The 21,644-nt window shown below is 48.2% G+C and overlaps 1 protein-coding gene across 3 annotated transcripts in view; it reads right to left on the bottom strand.

Annotated features, from left to right (window-relative positions):
• rce1a (Ras converting CAAX endopeptidase 1a) overlaps positions 1 to 21,417 on the bottom strand; it is a 35,249-nt gene extending 13,832 nt beyond the window's left edge. Inside the window, exons 1-4 of one of the 3 annotated variants that reach the window (XM_063036220.1) lie at positions 21,284 to 21,417; positions 14,170 to 14,272; positions 9,102 to 9,185; positions 5,281 to 5,359 (exon numbers count right to left, since the gene is read on the bottom strand). In XM_063036220.1, coding sequence (XP_062892290.1) covers positions 5,281 to 5,359; positions 9,102 to 9,185; positions 14,170 to 14,272; positions 21,284 to 21,396 — 379 coding nt within the window. In that variant the 5' untranslated portion in view covers positions 21,397 to 21,417. The remainder of the gene's footprint in view (positions 1 to 5,280; positions 5,360 to 9,101; positions 9,186 to 14,169; positions 14,273 to 21,283) is intronic. The other 2 variants (XM_063036222.1, XM_063036221.1) reach the window with 2 other exon arrangements.
• Between the last annotated feature and the right edge of the window lie 227 nt (positions 21,418 to 21,644).

The following is a 21,644-nucleotide window of genomic DNA, read 5'->3' as shown; positions in this document are numbered from 1 at the left end:
TTGGAGGGAAAAGGGCCCTGTACAACCAACACCAAAACCTCATCCCAACTGTGAAATATGGTGGAAGGAGCATCATGGTTTGGGGCTGCTTTGCTGTCTCAGGGTCTGGACAGCTTGCAATCATTGAGAGAACAATGAATTCAAAGTTGTATCAAGACATTTTACAGGACAATGTCAGGGTAGTGGTCCGTCACCTGAATTTTAATAGAAGCTGGATGATGCAACAAGACAATGATCTGAAACACAAGAGTAAATCACCAACAAAATGGTTTAAAAAGAAGAAAAATTGTGTTATGGAATGGCCAAGTCAGAGCCCAGACCTTAACCCAATTTGAGATGCTGTGGCATGACTGTCCATGCAAGGTGTCCCAGAAATAAAATGAAATAAAATTGGTCCCCTAATCCGAGGAAAGACATTCTGGCCATAGAGGGAGTACAAGGAAGGTTCACCAGATTGATTCCTGGGATGGCAGGACTTTCATATGAAGAAAGACTGGATCGGCTAGGCTTATACTCGCTGGAATTTAGAAGATTGAGGGGGGATCTTATTGAAATATATAAAATTCTAAAGGGATTGGACAGGCTAGATGCAGGAAGATTGTTCTCGATGTTGGGGAAGTCCGGAACAAGGGGTCACAGTTTAAGGATAAAGGGGAAGCCTTTTAGGACCGAGATGAGGAAAAACTTCTTCACACAGAGAGTGGTGAATCTGTGGAATTCTCTGCCACAGGAAACAGTTGAGGCCAGCTCATTGGCTATATTTAAGAGGGAGTTAGATATGGCCCTTGTGGCTAAAGGGATCAGGGGGTATGGAGAGAAGGCAGGTACAGGGTTCTGAGTTGGATAATCAGCCATGATCATACTGAATGGCGGTGCAGGCTCGAAGGGCCGAATGGCCTACTCCTGCACCTATTTTCTAGGTTTCTAAAATTCCTCCTCGCCACTGTGCAAGTCTGATCAGCAACTACAGGAAACGTTTGGTGGAGGTTATTGCTGCTAAAGGAGGTTCTACTAGTAATTAAATACAAGGGTTCACATACTTTTTCCAGCCTGGACTGTGAATGATTAAACAATATGTTCAATAAAGACATGAAAAGTGTAATTCCTCCATCTCCGCCGCATCTGCTCTCAGGATGAGGCTTTTCATTCCAGGACGAGGGAAATGTCCTCCTTTTTTAAAGAAAGGGGTTTCCCTTCTTCCACTATCAACTCTGCTCTCAAACGCATCTCCCCCATTTCACGTACATCTGCTCTCACTCCATCCTCCCGCCACCCCACTAGGAATAGGGTTCCCCTGGACCTCACCTACCACCCCACCAGCCTCCGGGTCCAACATATTATTCTCCGTAACTTCCGCCATCTCCAACGGGATCCCACCACTAAGCACATCTTTCCCTCCCCCCACCTCTGCTTTCCACAGGGATCGCTCCCTACGCGACTCCCTTGTCCATTCGTCCCCCCCATCCTTCCCCACTGACCTCCCTCCTAGCACTTATCCATGTAAGCGGAACAAGTGCTACACATGCCCTTACACTTCCTCCCTTACCACCATCCCGGACAGTCCTTCCAGGTGAGGCGACACTTCACCTGTGAGTCGGCTGGGGTGATATACTGCGTCCGGTGCTCCCGATGTGGCCTTCTATATATTGGCAAGACCCGACGCAGACTGGGAGACCGCTTTGCTGAACACCTACGCTCTGTCTGCCAGAGAAAGCAGGATCTCCCAGTGGCCACACATTTTAATTCCACATCCCATTCCCATTCTGACATGTCCATCCACGGCCTCCTCTACTGTAAAGATGAAGCCACACTCAGGTTGGAGGAACAACACCTTATATTCCCTCTGGGTAGCCTCCAACCTGATGGCATGAACATCGACTTCTCTAACTCCAGCTAATGCCCCATCTCCCCCTCATACCCCATCCGTTATTTTTATACACACATTCTTTCTCTCACTCTCCTTTTTCTCCCTCTGTCCCTCTGACTATACCCCTTGCCCATCGTCTGGGTTCCCCCCCACCCCCCCGCTTGTCTTTCTCCCCAGACCTCCTGTCCCATGATCCTCTCGTATCCTCTTTGCCCATCACCTGTCCAGCTCTTGGCTCCATCCCTCCCCCTCCTGTCTTCTCCTATCATTTTGCATCTCCCCCTCCCCCTCCCACTTTCAAATCCCTTACTCACTCTTCCTTCAGTTAGTCCTGACGAAGGGTCTCGGCCTGAAACGTCGACTGTACCTCTTCCTAGAGATGCTGCCTGGCCTGCTGCGTTCACCAGCAACTTTGATGTGTGTTGATTGTTCGGGTGTTGTTAGTTTAGGCCGACTGTGTTTGTCTATTATTGTGACTTAGATGAAGATCAGACAGACCACATTTTATGAGTAATTAATGTAGAAATCCAAGTAATCGTGAAGGGTTCACAAACTTACTCTTGCAATTGTATGTGCTTAACAAAAGCCGCAGCCCTCTACTTCCATTACGAACAAACCAAAACCCTTACGCTGATGTCGTCACGTCAGACACCATCTCTGAAAGTGAACACAATAACTCAATGATGGTGTTTGTGAAACATGTAGAACAGTTTCTATTCTGAACAATCTGTGTCACCTGTCACCCATTACATTCCCCTACAGGACAATTCCTGCATGTTTCGATGTGCGCGTGGCTTTCCTCTCCCGTCTTTACATCGCTGGACCCAAGGACAGGACGCGTCCACGTGATTGTACAGTCGAAAGAATTGCACCACTTTGATGTCACTTGGAAACATTTCCCGATGGACAATTACACGGATACCTCAGTTACTGAGACAGCTCTGACAGAGTTGGCAACACGTTCCTCCCTGTTCAGAGCCTTCGCCAGAGAAAGGGACAAGCTACCAGGAAAAAATTAATAGATTTCCCATTCACAAATTGATGTCTAAAATTAAATTCTAAGTCCACAGTCCTTAATAATAGATTACAGTATTTTCTCTCTGTCCAGGGGAACGCCAATTCAGACCATGAGAGGCCTCTCATGGTCTGAGTCAACGTTCCCCTCCCTCCCTCCCCTCTGTCCAACATCAGCCTAACTGCTCTATGAACATAGGGACAGCACGGTACAGGCCCTTCGGCCCACAATGTTGTGCTGACCTTTTAACCTTTTATATATTTATAGGCATCCATTAGTCTCATGAGACCATGGATTTGCGACTTGGAAGGTTTCCAGGGCGCAGGCCTGGGCAAGGTTGTATGGAAGTCTCCCCTGCAAGTCTCCCCTCTCCACGCCACCGATGTTGTCCAAGGGAAGGGCATCAGGACCCATACAGCTTGGCACCGGTGTCCTCGCTGAGCAGTGTGTGGTTAAGTGCCTTGCTCAAGGGTATACACGCTGCCTCAGCCAAGGCTCGAACTAGCGACCTTCAAATCACTGGACGAACACCTTAACCACTTGGCCACGCACCAACACTTTTAACCTACTCTACGATTAATCTAACCTTTCCCTCCTACATAGCCCTCCATTTTTCTACCATCCATGTGCCTATCTAAGAGTTTCTTAAATGCTCCTAATATATTGAAGATTCAAGTCCATTTATTATCAGAGAATGTAGGCTTGAGATTTGTTTGCTCATGGTAACAAAGCAAGAAACCCAAAATAACTCAATTAAATAAAAAAAAAGAATAAAAATGAAAGACCAACACCCGATGTGCAAGAGAAAGAAGAAAAAAAACGCAAATCATGCAAACAATCGAAGCAAACAACAATTTTCCAAACCAAAACTGATTCCTCAGATCCGTACCACGGAGCAGGCCGGTGTAGGCCCGAAGCCTCGCTTATCTGTTCATCAAATCAGCGAGCATGGAGCACAGCACCAGGCGGTCTTCATAGCCTCAATGCCACGGAGAGAGAGGAGGGACCATCAAGGAGAGTGAGCGAAATCGCCACTCACACTGGATCCCAACACCCTGTCTTTTCAGTTTATCTGGGCCGGCGTTTCAATTGACCAAACAACGGAACTGTACAATTCCTTGATTCCTTCTTGCTTGCCCATCTTAAACAGCGGGCTTATCTTTAACACCATCAATTCAATCCTCTTTTGATGCTTGCAATTCGGAAACCTTTCAAAACCATGGACTGAAAGTTACAAGGACCTGGGACTTTTATCGATTTACAGCCCATTAATTTCCCCAGTACTCCTCCCCCAGCCCCAAGAGCTGCTAGTTTCTTTGGGCTTCTCGTTCATTGAGTTTAAGTTCCTCATCTGCCACACTTGTGTTTCTGGTTCTGAAATACAGGATTCTCAACACTACTTAACCACTATGCTTAATTATTCGGAAGAAGATAGCGCCAGCGAGCAACGCCACCAAGGGCCACATCCTCCGGACGGTTCACAAAACTTCTTTCACTTCTTCGACATCTGTTTCTTTCAGAATTAGAATCCTTTATCATCGCCAAGTATGTGGACACATACAGGGAATTTGATGCCGGTTTCCCTGAGCTCTCGCTGTACAAAATCAAAAAGCAAACAAAACAATAGTGAAAATAATCGTGAACTATATATGTGGTTCTACTACTGTTGGAGCCTGTGATCTACATTTTGGAAGTGCTCTTTCAGGATGATTGAGTGATCTGGCGCTTTACCGTCTCCGAGAGGCTTTGAGCGACGTGTGTAGCCTTGAGGCCAAGAAGCCTGGAGGTGGGGTGAAAGCCCACAAGTCTCTCGCTGATTAAAGCACCGAGAAAGGTTGAAGTCGAGCGAGTGTTCAGCGCCGTCTACCAGCTCTTTCGCTCGCAGCTGCCAGAGGATGATGTCCGTGCGTTACGGTCTCTCTCTCCCTCTCGCTCGCTGTTCCTGGAAGAAGATCCCGGCGTTCGAATAGTCTCTCTCCTCCTCAATGGAGTCCTGGGCCCTGGGCAAGGTTTAATCGAGGCCGTTTGTGGATTGGACACTGTAGTTCACGTTACAATGTGTTTCTGGTTTCTGGTCCCTCCTTTTTTGTTGCTCTTTGGGGAGATTTTGATCGGGGCAGCCTTCAGAGAACGAACACTGAGCTGAACTGAATAATCCTGGACTCTTTCGCTTTGTGTCCTATATTCTGTATTTTTCGCTTGCTTTTTTTTTGGTCGCTGTTTGCGCAATTTGATTTTATTTTGCGGGTTCCATGGTTCCATGACTGTCTGTGGGGAAGATGAATCTCAGGGTTGTATACTGCATACATACTTCGATAATAAATGTACTTTAATCTTTAATTATTGTTCCCAACTTCTACGATCCTGGTTTAAACAGGTATCAAAAGCACAGACTCACCTAGGAACATCTTTAACCCGTCGAAGAGATCCCAGGAGTAGTCCATGACCAGCTGAATCAGTGGGCCAACGAACAGCACCTGTCGAACACACAAGGGGTTTACTTTCAATGAAGAATTGTTCTAATCGGGGACTCGAGGTATATTGACCCTCCTCCCACCCCTCTTCTCCTCACCCCAGCATTAAACTTCTTTCCTCTATTATTCTGGTGCCAGGGAGGAGATACGTCTTGACCAACGGTGGCCTTCCCTCCGCTAGCTTGCAGGTCACCATTGGGCAAGGTGTGGCACCTGCTTAACCCCCTCGATCAGGGTCACATGAAGCCATGGGGTGGCCATGAGGAGCCGGCGCGTATCACAAGTCCTGGTTACGTGACCACTCATGCCAGGCTAGGGTCACTCATCTTGTGAAGACACTGCCCAGAAGGCGGCGATGGCAAACCACTTCTGTAGAAAAATTTGCCAAGAACAATCATGGTCATGGAAAGATCATGATCGCCCGCACTATACAAGATGGCACATAGCGAGCAAACCTTCATTATCGGCTTGTTCAACCTCCCTTTAAATGCATCTCTGTTCTGGATCTCCAGCCTTCTCCATGGGTGAGAGCTCTGCATTCTCTGGGTAAAGAACATTCTGCCTTCCCTAGTCATTGTTCTGGTTTCACCCACAACATGGAATCACTTTTTCTATCTTAATCCTACAAATTTAATTGCAAAGAAAGCACAACAGCACCTCTACTTCCTTAGAAGGCCAAGGAGATTCAGCATGTCATCAGAAACCTTCTATAGATGTGTAGTGGAGAGTCTATTGAGTAGCTGCATCACGGCGTGTAATGGGAACACCAATACCTTTGAACGGAAAATCCTACAGTGGAGTCGGCTCAGTACATAAAGGGTAAACTCCAGCACCAGAGAACCCCACCACCCAGGCCATGCTCTCTTCTCGCTGCTGCCATCAGGTAGGAGGTACAAGAGCCTCCGGACTCGCACCACCAGGTTCCAGAACAGTTACCACCCCTCAACCATCAGGCTCTTGAACAAAAGGAGATAACTACACTCACCTGCCTGTCCACTGAGATGTTCCCACAACCAATGATCTCACTTTAAGGACTCTTTATCTCATGTTCTCGTTATTTATTGCTATTTATTTATATTTGCATTTGCACAGTTTGTTGTCTTCTGCACTCTGGTTGATCTTTCATTGATCCTGTTACAGTTACTAATCTATAGATTTGCTGAGTATGCCCACAGGAAAATGAATCTCAGGGCTGTGTGTGGTGACATGCACATAATCTGATAATCAGTTTTACTTTGAACTTCAAAGCTGTGAATAATCTTTAAATCATTAGATTCCTCTTCAGAGTAAAGACTGCCTCCCACGATCTGATCTGGTTTTTCTGCGAGACTAGACAAAATTCTGATTTGATGGAGACAGCTGTGAGAAGCACAGAGGAACATCTGGAGTAACTTCTGAAATGCCCGGCTCATTGCCGCTGCTACTGTGCGATCCAGAATCTCCGGAGGGAAGGCCCCGAATCCTTGGCTTTGCCTGCTGCTGGCGGCCGGGGCTGGGGTCGAAGCGCTCGGCAGAGATGGTGCTCGGTGCTCAGTGCCGGAGGACTGGTCGGAGGCTCGAAGTTTTCGGACGACTCAGAATCGGACTGTGGTCGGGCATGGCAGGGAGAGTTTTCTTCCTTCTCCCGTCTGCGTGAGATGTGGGACTTTCGAGGGACTTTGAACTTCTTATCGTGCCCATGGCCTGTTCTTCATCAAGTTACAGTATTGCTTGCACTGTTGTAACTACATGTTATAATTATGTGGTTTTTGTCAGTTTTTCAGTCTTGGTCTGTCCTTTGTTTCTGTGATATCATTTTCTGGAGGCATATTGTATCATTTGTTAATGCATGTATTACTAAATGACAATAAAAGAGGACTGTGTGTCCTCATAATCTAATCTAATCCAATACTTGATTGGCATTCCACCACTCAGTGTGCTCTCCCTCCTTTACCAGCGCGTAGAGATACCATTTAGCTTCTCAGTTAGCCCAATTGCTTCACAGCGCCATTAACCACTCAACAGGGTTCCATTCCCACCGCTGCCTCGAAGGTTCTCCCCGCGACTGCGCACATTTCCTCCAGATGCTCTGGCTTCCGCTCGCGCTTTCCAAGACGATGTACAGTTTAGGGCGAGGGAGTTGTGGGCGTGCTGTGTCAGCCAAAGAAGTATGGTGACATAGATAGATAGATGGACATACTTTACTGATCCCGAGGGAAATTGGGTTTCATTACAGCTGCACCAATGAAGAACAGAGTAGAAACATAGCAATACAAAACCACAAACAATCAAATAATAATATGTAAACCATGCCAGACAAAAATAAGTCCAGGACCAGCCCATTGACCCAGAGTGTCTGACCCTCCAAGGGAGGAGTTGTAAAGTTTGATGGCCACGTGAAGGAATGACTTCCCATGACGCTCAGTGCTGCATCTCGGTGAAATGAGTCTCTGTCTGGATGTACTCCTGTGCCCAACGGTGTAAATGATGTTACACGCCGACGTCGGGTTGGCAGAGAGGGGGATGTACACAACAACCACAACTGCATGTGGGATTTCCCTTGGCAAATAATATGGCCGGAGTCCAACAGCAAAAAGTTCAATATCCGGGCTACAAACACGTTCCTTGATCGTAACATGACCAGGATTGCACCATCTGCTGTTAACCAGAACAGCAAGCCCGTGCACGTGCAGACTGCTCCCAGTGCAATCCATGGGAGGTGTAAATTGTTGACGCAGCATTGTAAGTTGCTTTGATTTTCTTGAGACAAATAAGGCTAATCCTCACAAAGGCACTCCAGTGGTCCAACAGCACCTGCCACAGCCCTGACCTCTACCAATGCTGTGTCAGTGCTGGTGTCGCCTTTGTTAATCTTCAGTGCACTCTGAATCAGAATCACTGCTTATCATCTGCATGTCATGAAATTTGTCATCTTTGCAGCAGCAGAACAATGCAATACATAATAATAGAGAAAAAAATGAAGAATTACAGTAAGTATTAAATAGTTAAATATGTCGTGCAAAAATTGAAATAAAGGAAGTTGTCAGGTAGTGTTTATCAGTTCAGTGTCCATTATTCAGAAATCGGACGGCAGAGGGGAAGAAGCTGTTCCTGAATCGTTGAGTGTGTGTCTTCAGGCTCCTGTACCTCCTCGCTGATGGTAGCAATGAGAAGAGGGCATGTCCTGGGTGATGGGGGTCCTTAATGGTGGATGCTGCCTTTTTGAGGCATCGCTCCTTGAAGATGTCCTGGATACTACGGAGGCGGGTGCCCATGATGGAGCTGAGTGAGTTTACAACTCTCTGCAGCTTATTTCGATCCTGTGCAGTAGCCCCCCTCGCGCCCCCCCAGATCAGATGCAGCCAGTCAGAATGCTCTCCACGGTACATCTGAAGAAATCTGCGAGTGTCTTCGGTGACGTACCAAACCTCCTCGAACTCCCAATGAAATATAGCCGCTGTCGTGCCTGCTTTGTAGCTGCATCGATATGTTGGGCCCAGGATAGATCCTCAGAGATATTGTCACTCAGGAACTTGAAACTGCTCACTCTCTCCCCGTCTGATCTCTCTATTGGAATGGTGCGTGTTCCCACATCCTACTCATTCTGGTGCCTCTCCCAGTACAACCAGAACCGTTCACAGTTCACAGAATGGTCTAACTAAGGTTCCAAAGATCTAATGCAACTTTTCTTTTTACTCAGAGTTAATAAAAACATCGAAATCAGAGTGATTCCAGCAGATTTCACTTACCCCGTCCACACACTCACCATGGTCAGCAGGAGCGGAAAGCAGGCAGCCGCCAAGATGCCCTCCAAGTGGATGCCCAGCAACGTCAGCAGCGACGGACCTGTCTGATCAGAACATTCAGCAAGTCAGACCCTTCTCACCCTGCGTGCACACGGGACGACGTCTCCAGCCAAGGCAGGTGTTACTGACAGAGCGACGCGCACACGCACGCACACACACACACACACACACACACACACACACACACACACACACACACACACACACACACACAAAATGCTGGAGAAACCCAGCAGGACCGGCAGTATCTATGGAGGGGAATGAACAGTCTCGGGCCGAGACCCTTCGTCAGGACTAACTGAAGGAAGAGTGAGTAAGGGATTTGAAAGTTGGAGGGGGAGGGGGAGATCCAAAATGATAGGAGACCCTCCCCCTCCTGTCTTCTCCTATCATTTTGGATCTCCCCCTCCCCCTCCAACTTTCAAATCCCTTACTCACTCTTCCTTCAGTTAGTCCTGACGAAGGGTCTCGGCCCGAAATGTCGACTGCACCTCTTCCCAGAGATGCTGCCTGGCCTGCTGCGTTCACCAGCAACTTTTATGTATGTTGCAAATGAGTTAGGTTATCATCAGGATGAATGTTTAGACATTACTCTGTGACAGAAACCTAGTACTCCAATCACAGCAATTAGCTGGCTCAATCTACAGTTGCAAGAAGTTTGTGAACCTGGTTTTCTGCATTAATTACTCGTAAAATGTGGTCTGGCCTTCACCTAAGTCACAATAATAGACAATCTGCCTAAACTAATGACACACAAACAATTGTGCTTTTCCTGTCTTTATTGAAGACATTTTTTAATCATTCACAGTCCAGTACTTGAACCCTTGTATTTAATAATCGGTAGAACCTCATTTAGCAGCAATAACCTCCACCAAACAGTTCCTGTAGCTGCTGATCAGACTTGCACAATGGTGAGGGGAAATTTTAGACCATTCCTCCATACAAAACTGTTTCAGTTCATCAGTATTACTGGGATACCCTGCATGAACAGCCCTCTTCAGGTCATGCCACAGCATCTCAATTGGGTTAAGTTCTGGCCATTCCAAAGTACGAACTTCCTTCTTTTTAAACCATTCTGTTGTTGATTTACTCTTCTGTTTCAGATCATTGTCTTGTGGCATCACCCAGCTTCTATTAAGCTTCAGGTGACGGACTGCTCTCCCGTAAAATGTCTTGATACAATTTTGAATTCATTGTTCCCTGAGCTGTCCAGGCTCTGAGGCAGTAAGGCAGCCCACAGCCATGATGCTCCTTCCACCATGCTTCACAGTTGGGATGAGGTTCTGATGTTGGCATGCAGTGCCCTTTACCCTCCAAGCATAGTGGTGTGCATTTCTGCCAAAAAGTTCAACTTCTGTCTCGTCTGTCCACAGACCATCGTCCCAGAAGCATTGCAGAACATCCAGGTAGCCTTTTGCAAACTTGAGATGTGCAGCAATGTCTCTTTCTTGGGAGAGCAGTGGTTTCCTCCGTAGTGTCCTTCCACGAACACCACTCTTTGACAGTGTTTTTCTTATAGAGGACACATTAAAAGATACTTCCGCAGGTCTTTTGCTGTACCCTTGAGTTCTTTTTCACCTCCTTCAGCATTCCCTGATTGGAACATCTAACTCCAAAGAGCTTTTGTAGAAGGCCCCAGAGATTCCATACTTTTTTGAACCTAGACTGTGATATTTTAAAGTAGTACAATTGTTTGGGTGTTGTGACTGAGATGAAGATCAGATCTCACATTATGAGTAATTCATGCAGAAAACCAGGTAATTGCAAAGGGTTCACAAATCCTTTCGTTGAAACTGTGTTTACCATGCATGATAAAGGACATCGAAGCAAGTTTAGCAGTATTTCTCAAAGTCCATGTAATACGCGGCTGGAAACTGGTCCACCCCCACCTTCTTATTCTGACTTCTGTTCCCTTCCTTTCCATCATCTTGTGCGCGTTGCCTGACATTTCCGGCATCTGCAGAATCTCCTGTATTTACTCACTGGATCTGCTGTCAAGAAGGTAACTGAAAATAAGGGGTTGTTGTTGCTTCTCTCCGCACCTTGCGACAAAGAGGGCAGAACCCCGCCGTTTCCTCAGCGCTTGCCTGATTTTTACGCTAGCTCGACGCTCAACCCAGCACGGATGGAAAGCGCACAAGGAGCCGGCCGGATTCGAACCCGGGACCGCTCGGCTCGAAGTCCAGTGCGGATGTCACTGCACTGCCGGCCGGCTACCAATAAGGAACAGTAAATCACAAACAGGAGTAACTCTGCGGACGGACGACACACACAAAATGCTGGAGGAGCTCAGCAGGCCTTCAGCCTCCAGGGGAAAGTCGAAGGTTTGGGCCGAGACCCTTCGGCAGGACTGGAGGAAAAAGAAGATGAAGAATCGGAGTTAAAAGGTCAGGGGAGGTGAGGAAGAAACACAAGGTGATAGGTGAAATCGGGGGGTGGGGATGAAGTAAAGAGCTGGGAAGTTGATTGGTGAAAGAGACAGGCCATGAAAGAAAGAAAAGGGGGGGAGGAACATCAGAGGGAGCTGATGGGCGGGCAAGGAGATCAGGTGAGAGAGGGAAAAGGGGATGGGTAATGGTGAAGGAGAGGTACCGGAAGTTTGAGAAATCGATGTTCATGCCATCAAGCTGGAGGCTACCCAGATGGAATATAAGGTGTTGCTCCTCCAACCTAAGTGTGGCCTCATCATGACAGTAGAGGCAGCCACGGATGGACATTGCGGAATGGGAATGGGAAGTAGAATTAAAATGGGAGATCCTGCTTTTTCTTGCGGACAGAGCATAGGTGCTTGGCAAAGCGGGCTCCCAATCTATGTCGGGCCTCACCGATATACAGGAGGCCACGACGGGAGACCCGGAAACAGTGCACGACCCCCAACAGACTCACAGGTGAAGGGTCGCCTCACCTGGAAGGACTGTTTGGGGCCCTGAATGGTAGTGAGGGAGGAAGTGTAGGGGCAGGTGTGGCTGGCACCTGTTCCGCTTGCAAGGGAAGGTGCCAGGAGGAAGATCAGTGGGGGAAGGACGAATGGACAAGGGGGTCGCGTAGGGAACGATATGCAAGGATAAGTACCGGGAGGGAGACCAGTGGGGAGAGACAAATGGACTTGCAAGGATTAGTGCCATCGTCCAGATTCCCCATTCCCATTTCCCTCTCTCACCTCATCTCCTTGCCCACCCATCGGCTCCCTCTGGTGCTTCTCCCCCTTTTACTTTCCTCCATGGCCTTCTGTCTCTTTCACCAATTAGATTCCCCCTGTATCTCTTTCATCAATCAACTTCCTAGCTCGTTACTTCACCCCTCTCCCTCCCGGTTTCACCAATCACCTTGTGTTTCTGTCTCCCCCTCTATCTCTGTCTCATCTTTTTTCCCGCCGAAGGGTTTCAGCCTGAAACATCGACTGTACTTTCTTCCCCCCATAATTGCCGCCTGGCCTGCTGAGTTCCTCCGGCATTCTGTGTGCGTTGACTGGAATTAAAATGTTTAGCCACTCGTGCGGAGGTGCTCAACGAAGTGGTCAGATAAGAATTAGATATGTCTCAGGAGGACTGGAGAGAAATCAACAAGGTTCTATCTTTCCAGGCAATCAGGGTGGATCTCAAATTGGGCTGGTGATATGCCATAATCAAGTGGTTAAGGCGTTCGTCTAGTGATCTGAAGGTCGCTAGTTCGAGCCCTGGCTGAGGCAGCGTGTTGTGTCCTTGAGCAAGGCACTTAACCACACATTGCCCTGCGACGACACCGGTGCCAAGCTGTATGAGTCCTAATGCCCTTCCCTTGGACAACATCGGTGTCGTGGAGAGGGGAGACTTGCAGCATGGGCAACTGCCGGTCTTCCACGCAACCTTGCCCAGGCCTGCGCCCTGGAAACCTTCCAAGGCGCAAATCCATGGTCCCACGAGACTCACGGATGCCTATCATGATCAAGTTTGCTGACGACACCACTGTCATCGGCCGAATCAAGGGTGGTGGCAAATCAGCATACAGGAGGGAGAATGAAAATCCGGCTGAGTGGCGTCACAACAACGACATCTCACTCCACGTCGGCGAGAGCAAGGAGCTGATCATTGACTTCAGGAGCAGGAAACCGTGAGCCAGTCCTCATCAGAGGATCAGAGGTGATGAGGGTTAGCAACTTTAAATTTCTTGGGTGTTATTATTTCAAAGGACTTGTCCTGGGCCCAGCACGTTAGGGCAATTACAAAGAAAACACAGCAGTGCCTCTACTTCTTTAGGAGTCTGCGGAGATTTGGCACGACATCTAAAACCTTGACCAACTTTTATAGTTGTGTGATGGCTGCATCACAGCCTGGCATGGAAACACCAGTACCCTTGAACGGAAAATCCTACAAAAGTAGTGGATGTGGCCCAGTCCATCACAGGCAAAGCCCTCCCCAGCATTGAGCACATCCACATGAAACGCTGTCGCAGGAAAGCAGCATCCATCGTCAGAGATCCCCGCCACCCAGGCCGCGCTCTCTTCTCGCCGCTGCCATCAGGAAGGTGGTACAGGAGCCTCAGGACTCGCACCACCAGGTTCAGGAACAATTTCTACCCTTCAACCACCAGTCTCTTGAACCAAAGGGTCTCGGCCCGAAACGTCGACTGCTCCTCTTCCTAGAGATGCTGCCTGGCCTGCTGCGTTCACCAGCGACTTTGATGTGTGTTGCTTGAATTTCCAGCATCAGCAGATTTCCTCGTGTTTGCATAACTATACTCAACTTCCCTTGCCCCATCTTTGACGTTCTCACTGCCCAGGACTCTTCATCTCACGTTCTCGATATTTATTGCTTACTTATTTATTATTATTATTTCTTTCTTTGTGTTTTGCACAGTTTGCTGTCTTCCACACACACTGGTCGAAAGCCCCAGTTGGTGCGGTTTTTCATTGATTCGAAATGGTCATTATTCTATGGTGTTATTGAGTATGCCTGCAAGAAAGTGGTTGTATATGGCGACATACACGTACCTTGGTAATAAATTTACTCTGAACTTTGAAGCAACACGGTGCCTCAGCCACAGACATACCTTGAAGCCTGTATACTGACGCCACACCCAGACCCATAACGGAGAAAGTGCTGAGACGATCAGGACGCTGGTGAATCGGCGCTTGATCACGGTTGGGTGATCCCTGTCGGGCACACGAAAGATAACCAGTCATTCCTACAGCCCCTGTGGGAGCAGCCACCCCGTCCCTCGCTTTGGGACCTCGTGCGTCGTGTTGGAAGGGACAGTTTTCGAAACAACACAGAGAAAATAAACCTGAATAAAACTAATAATGTATTCAGTATCTTGTGGGTTTATTACACTGGACAACAACGATTTTGCTTCCTGAATACTTTTGGGTGTATCTTATGGATTTTGGGCTGCTGATCATAGAAATCATCATGAAATCTCCCAATCGTGCACCACTTTTTTTAAAGAATAGTAGAAATACTGGAGTCATGATGATCATGATGAAGTCTGCTGGAGAGAGACATTTATACACATGCTGTCCTCCATAATTCAAAGAGATTGAAGAATAAGGTTGCAGGGTGACAAAATGTGGCAGGAGCACTTGGAACTAAAACCTACTCCCTACGGGGAGAAAACAGCGCCTGTTCTTTCCGCTCTCCAGCAGTTTAAGGACTAAGTCCAGCCGGAACATAACTCACAAGTGCTCTTGAACGTCAGGTATTAATCCTACCTACCAACAACCGAGCATTGCCATCCTGGTCCCCTTCATGATAGCTTATGAAAAAGCATGTGACTTCCCTCCCAGAGATGATAAGTGTTTGACTCAGACATCCCACCCTGCAAAAACTCATTTCAGGGAGGTAGCACCATCAATTTGCGGGAGACTCCCGGGAGAGGTGGGATGTCTGCAATAGAGTGGCTCCTGAGCAGCTAGTTTAAATAACGTTAGCTATGCTACTGAACGAATGACACCTGTTAAACTCACCTCATCACATCTTTTACAGTCTTAACCCACCATGGGCAATAGAAAAGTCACTGTTGCAAACAGTGCAGTGAGCAACACTGTCATTATTTTGACCCCTATTAGGCAGGGGTACACTTTAGTGTAGTCTGGGGTGACGTACGTTTTATATTTTTTTTTGGGAACACTCTGCAACGGCGCGTGCACTCTCTCTCTCGTGGTCGCTCACGCGCTCTCAAGCGCTCTCGCTTGCTTGCTCTCACTCGCTCTCAAAAAAATTGACTTCCGCGATATTGTATATAATTTGCAGGCATCAGGGAGAGGGGAGATATCTGTTGACTCGACTCTTGAAGGCTCGGACCCCATCGTCGCAGATGTTTCCAACCACAGCATCTGGAAGGCTGTTCCAAATTCTGATAGCACAGTGAAGGAAGCTTCTATCCAGTGCGTGGGTTCTCGCATCAGGCACAGAAACCGCATGAGCAGGCATAGATAAACTTGACCGTGTGGTGTGCCGTCTCTCATATGGCTGAAAATTTTCCTGGCAATTACAGAGCATCAAACTACGTTGACGACATGCTTCAAGCACACAAAACCATGAAGAGCAACATGTCACTAAAGATTCATTTTCTGCCTCCCCATATAGACCTCTTCCCTGCCAGTCCTGGCGCTGTCAGTGACGAGCACGGTGAAAGGTTTCACCAGGACATCGTGGTCACGGAGAAACGGTATCAGGGCAACTGGACTCCAGCAGTGCTGGCTGACTATTGTTGGACACTTCAGTGAGAAGCCTCACAGTACAAATGAAAACCATCAAAGCATTTTTGTTGTCATTTCTCTCACATTGGGCAGCAACCTCACCGTTTCTTTAGCATTTGACTGATTTTTACAAGGCTAAGACGCTAGCTCAATGTTCAATCCAGCACGGATGGAAAGCAAGCAAAGAATCAGCTGGATTCTAACTTGGGAACAATCACCTCACAGTCCAATGTAGATGCCATTGTACCACCGGCCAGCTGAAAGTATTTCTTTTTGGCTTAGATGAACTATTGCAAAGCATCAGTGTCATCATGCAATTAAACGTGTTATATTCCATAAAAGTTCATTTCTAGTCTCTACAAATTCCTATGTGATACAAGTAGTCTGGAATTATATTTGTGTTCAGCTTCAAGCGGCCTACCATAAATTCTGAGGAAGCAACACTTCCGAAAAAATTTGTTGTCCAGTGTAATAGGTACCTTAATGTAAGAAGTTGCACCCCCATTACAGTAAAACATCCTGGGGCAGTTCACATTAATATTATCAGCGAAAATCTGATCCTGACCCACAGAAGGAGATGTCAGGTCAGGAAGATAGATTAAGTCGCTTGAAAGATGGGAGGCAAAGACAAGACAGATGAAATGTATTATGACATTAAATCGAAGAAGTGTGCAACTTCAGGCAAATATTAACAATCCACAGAAAAGTGGTAGTATTTGTACAATACTGGATGACTCGTGTACTTATCGGAAATCAATTGATTTGAAGTTTTAAACTCCTCCAAACAAAAACTCAAACGCCATCTATAAATTTGCCGATGATACATTTGCCGATATTGTTGACAGAATCTCAGATGGTGACAAGAGGGCGTACAGGAGCGAGATGGACCAGCTAGTCGAGTGGTGTCACAGCAACAACCTTGTACTCAACGTAAGACCTCAGGAAGGATAGGACGAGGGAACACACACCAGTCCTCATGGAGGGATCAGAAGTGGAGCAAGTGAGCAAGTTCAAGTCCCTCAGTGTCAATATCTCTGAGGATCTATCCTGGGCCCAACATGTCGATGCAGTTACAAAGAAGGCACGACAGCGGCTATATTTCATGAGGAGTTTGAGGAGATTTGGTTTGTCACCTAAAACACTCAAAAATGTCTATAACCCTGCACGTCAGTATCTTACACAGGCTCTCACCAGCGAGGGGGAGAGAGATCCCTCCTGCAGCGACGAGAGAAGGGAGATCAGCAGCTCGCTGTTCCAATGTCACTATCTTCCCCGCTGGTAGCGTTTGAAGGCATGGCGAACCACCTTCTCAAGGGGCATTGGAAATGGCCAAGAAATGCTAGCCAGGGACTTTTTCCAAGAGCGGGAATGGCAGGGGCAGGTGGTTGGAGGAAAGATGAGGGGGGTGATGTTAGAGGTTTTTTTTTAAAACAGAGTGTGGAACGCACTGCCAGGCGTGGTGGTAGAGTCTGACACGTTAGGGGTAGTTAAGAGACTCTTGGATGAAAGAAAAATGGAAGGTTACGCAGGAGGGAAGGGTTAGATTGATCTTGGAGTAGGTTAAAAGGTCGGCACATTGTGGGCTGAAGGGCCTGTACTGTCAGCCACTCTCTACAGATTTTTAAACAAATTGCACACACTGAAAACCGCAAGGCTTCAGCAACACAACTTCAACAATATAGAACATATGTTTGGATAAAATAAGGCTCCCAAATTCCTGTATGAAATAGAAAAACTCCAAAGTATTTCAGTCAGATCACTGATAAATCAGGCGTCAATTAAACCAGCAGATCTTGCAGGTTGGAACAGATCATGGAAAAAAAAAAGGCAGAGATTCTTGTATTTCAAGCCAAAACAAGTCGTTAGTTTTTCTTTCACCTGTAGGAGAGTGAAACTCATTTTGCAAGTCTGCACCGGCAAAATGGACTGCTGCGAAATATGCCTTTCTATTGCAAAGAAATGCATGTAATGTCTGATTACAATGAAGACCATTTTTTTTGTCTTACCTATAACCAGAGTCATAGAGGAGTACAGCACAGAAACAGGCCCTTCAGCCCATCCAGACTGTGCTGAGCCATTTAAACTGCCTGCTCCCAATGACCTGCACCGGGACCGTAGCCCTCCACACCCCTACCATCCATGCCACTAAAATCAAAGCACATCCTGCATCCTGTGCCTTTGGACTGTGGGGGAAACGTACAAAACTTTTTACAGGCAGCGGCAGGAATTGAACCCGGGTCGCTGGTACCGTGAAGTGTTGTGCTAACCACTACGTTACCATGCTGCCCACCTTTCAGGATTCCAACATGTTAGGGGACTCATTTGGAAGTCTTTATTCCACAATCGGAATTGTTGCGGTCAATATGCACACAGCGATCTCCCACAATTCACGATGCAATGATGACTTCACTTGCTCACTGCCCGCCTGGCACTTCGGGTGGCAATGAAGGTCTGTCCTTGGTCTTGGTGGTGTCCAGGGCTTCCTTCATGGCGCCAGTAGCTTCCTCTCGGTTTTCACCACTGTCAGTCATGCAAGTCCCGCGTGGAGCATCGGGAATACCGTCGCACTCAGATGGAGAAGGATTCTTCATCGCTGTTGCCCTGACAATTTGTTTTACCTGTCAGGGCTGAGCGCCCTGAGCTGAGTCGCCCTCAGGTTTAGGATTCTCCATGGCCGTTCCCCTAACCGTTCTGTTTGACCAGTCAGGGTTGTCGGCCCTGAACCTAGATGACCGGCGGACCACTCTGGCCTCTACCCTTTGACCTGCCTGGCATAGGTGACCCTACCAAAGCACAGAGCCCTGACTCCAGCCAACACAGCCCGCCTGGTCGTTGAGGCACGCAAGCCTCCGAACCCTCCAGCAAGGTTGTGGTCCTCTTGGAGGTATAGTGACCATACCACCATATTTTTAGAAATGTTTAGAAACTCTCTGTAACAATTATACAGCACAGTACAGGCACCATCTGAGATCAATCTAACCCTCACAACACGCTGGAGGAACTCAGCAGGTCGGGCAGCATTCGTGGAAAAGATCGGTCGACGTTTCGGGCCGGAACCCTTCGTCAGGACTGAAGAGGGAGGGGGCAGAGGCCCTATAAAGAAGGTGGGAAGGAGAAGGCTGGTAGGTTCCAGGTGAAGAACCAGTAAGGGGAAAGATAAAGGGGTGGGAGAAGGGAGGCAGGAAAGGTGAAGAAGGAATAGGGGAAAACACAATGGGTAGTAGAAGGAGGCGGAACCAAGAGGGAGGAGGTAGGCAGCTGGGGGAGGGGGCAGAGAAACATAGGGATAGAGGAGGGGAGGGGGAGGGAATTACCGGAAGTTGGAGAATTCTATGTTCATACCAAGGGGCTGGAGGCTACCCAGACGGTATATGAGGTGTTGCTCCTTCAGCCTGAGTTTAGCCTCATCATGGCAGTAGAGGAGGCCATGTATGGACATATCTGATTGGGAATGGGAAGCAGAGTTGAAGTGGGTGGCTACCGGGAGATCCTGTCTGTTGTGGCGGACGGAGCGGAGGCTGCTCGATGAAGCGGTCCCCCAACCTGCGTCGGGTTTCACCGATGCAGAGGAGGCCGCACCGGGAGCACCAGATGCAATGAGTGTTGCTTTGACCCCAGCATCTGCAGATTATTTTGTGTTATCAATCTAACCCTTCCCTCCCACGTAGCCCTCCATTTTGTTTCTCTTTTGGATAGATTAGATAGCTACTTCAATGATCCGTTCTCTTGCAGGTTGGGTCAGATACGACCACCACTGTCCCCGCAGCAGCGCTCCCCCAGGATTCGCTCAGCTTAAAGTGAAGCTGGCCCTTTAGCACTGTTCCTCCACAGCACAACATTCATTCAGCGATGCTCCTCTGTCTCTTCTCCAACCCCCCCCCCACCACCGGAAAGGGCCTCATTTTCCCGCGACGGGACAGCACTCCCCTCCGGAAGGGTGACACCTCCCTCACTACCCCACCGGAGGGCCAGCCTCGGCGGCACACCGGTCGCCTTGACGACCGGGATTCAGCGCTGACCTCCCGTGGAGTTGGCACGGTCTCCCCGCCACCGCGTTGCATTTTCTCCCGCCGTTAGTTGATGGGGGGGGGGGAGGATGATCAGAATCAGGTTTAACATCACCGGCAATATGTGCTGTGAAATTTGTTAACTTTGCAGCAGCAGTACAATGCATAATAATAGAGGGAAAAAACCGTGAATTACAGTAAGTATACATAACTATATTAAGTGGTTAAGTTAAATAAGCAGCGTAAAAACAGAAATTTAAAAAATGTGAGGTGGTGTTCATGGGTTCAGTGTCCATTCAGAAATCGGATGGCAGAGGGGAAGAAGCTTATTATGATTATGAGGACACGCAGTCCCCTTTTATTGTATTTAGTAATACATGCATTAAGAAATGATAAAAATGTTTCTGTTCCTGAATCGCTGAGTGTGTGCCTTCAGGCTCCTGTACCTCCTTCCTGATGGTAGCAATGAGAAGAGGGCATGTCCTGGGTGATGGGGGTCCTTAATGATTTTTTGAGACACCGCTCCTTGAAGATGTCCTGGATACTACGGAGGCTGGTGCCCGTGATGGAGCTGACTGAGCTTACAACTCTCTGCAGCTTACTGTGATCCAAGCCTCCCCCCACCATACCAGATGGTGATGCGGCCAGCCAGAATGCTCTCCACGGTACATCTGTAGAAATTTGCCAGTGGTTTAGGTGACGAACCAAATCTCCTCAAACTCCTAATAAAATATAGCCGCTGTCTTGCCTTCTTTATAGCTGCTGAGATCAGGTTAGGTCCCCAGAGATATTGATACCCAGGAACTTGACATTGCTCTCTCTATCTTCACCTGTGATTGCTCTATGAGAACTGGTCTGAAGTCCACAATCAGCCCTTTGATTGCAAGGTTGTAGCCGCGGCACCACTCAGCTAGCCGGTCTACCTCGCTTCTGTAAGCTCTCACCAGCAGTTGAAAGCCTGTCAACAGTAATTCTTACTCAAGTTAAGCAGCAACAACAGCCTTTCACACTGGTATGTCTTTAAAAAATTTTGGCTTGCCCACTCAACTAGCCGGTTGACGCGGAAGAGAGAAGCAGTGTGGAGAGAATCTCAGCAGTAGCTACAAAGAGGAAATAGGAATTTCATGCATCTGTTTCGCCGATGTCTCCCCTTGCCCTCAGACGCTGATGTTAGACGAAGTTGCCCTCATTCTCGTATTTTAAAATTAAGTTGCGGGATGATTTTGGGAAAGTTCTCGGCAACAGCACCGGAGTTTGACAACTGTTGCACGGGAGGCTTCTGCGGTCGGGAGACTCTCCCCTGCACCCCTCGTCCTTGCGCCACCCAAAGGCGCCGGCTGGGGTTACCCTAGCAACGGTCTTGCCCTGGCAACCGGCTCTCCCCGGCGCACCCCGCCCGCCTGGGGATGGGGGGGGGGAGGCGGCTGCCGCCGCGGCCGCGCACCCCCGCCCGCGTTACCTGGGTAACCGGCTCCTCCACACGTACAGGCTGCCCACGTAGCCGCAGGCCAGCAGCAGGCAGGACACCACCGAGACGGAGCAGAGGTCGGCGCCGCCGCCATGGTCCGCCATCGTCGGCGCACCGGCACTTCCGGCGCGATATTCGCCCCACGCACGTTGTCCTGCGACGCGGAGAATTGACGTCATCCGCGGGCCATGCCCCCTCAGACTCCATTCATAAAATCAAAGCAAGAGTGACTGCTACGGTCATTGCAATCAACCCAACTTTTCAGGTGGACGTAAATTAAATAGGTTAAACGAATTGCAAAAGGAGGAAAGTAATCCTATAAACGAGAGAGGCTCAGATTTCTTTTTGTCAT

Source organism: Mobula hypostoma, chromosome 30, assembly GCF_963921235.1.
Source record: "Mobula hypostoma chromosome 30, sMobHyp1.1, whole genome shotgun sequence".
Classification (NCBI taxonomy): domain Eukaryota; kingdom Metazoa; phylum Chordata; class Chondrichthyes; order Myliobatiformes; family Myliobatidae; genus Mobula; species Mobula hypostoma.
The sequence above is the reverse complement of the archived record's forward strand: the minus strand, read 5'-3'. Positions and strand labels throughout refer to the sequence as shown.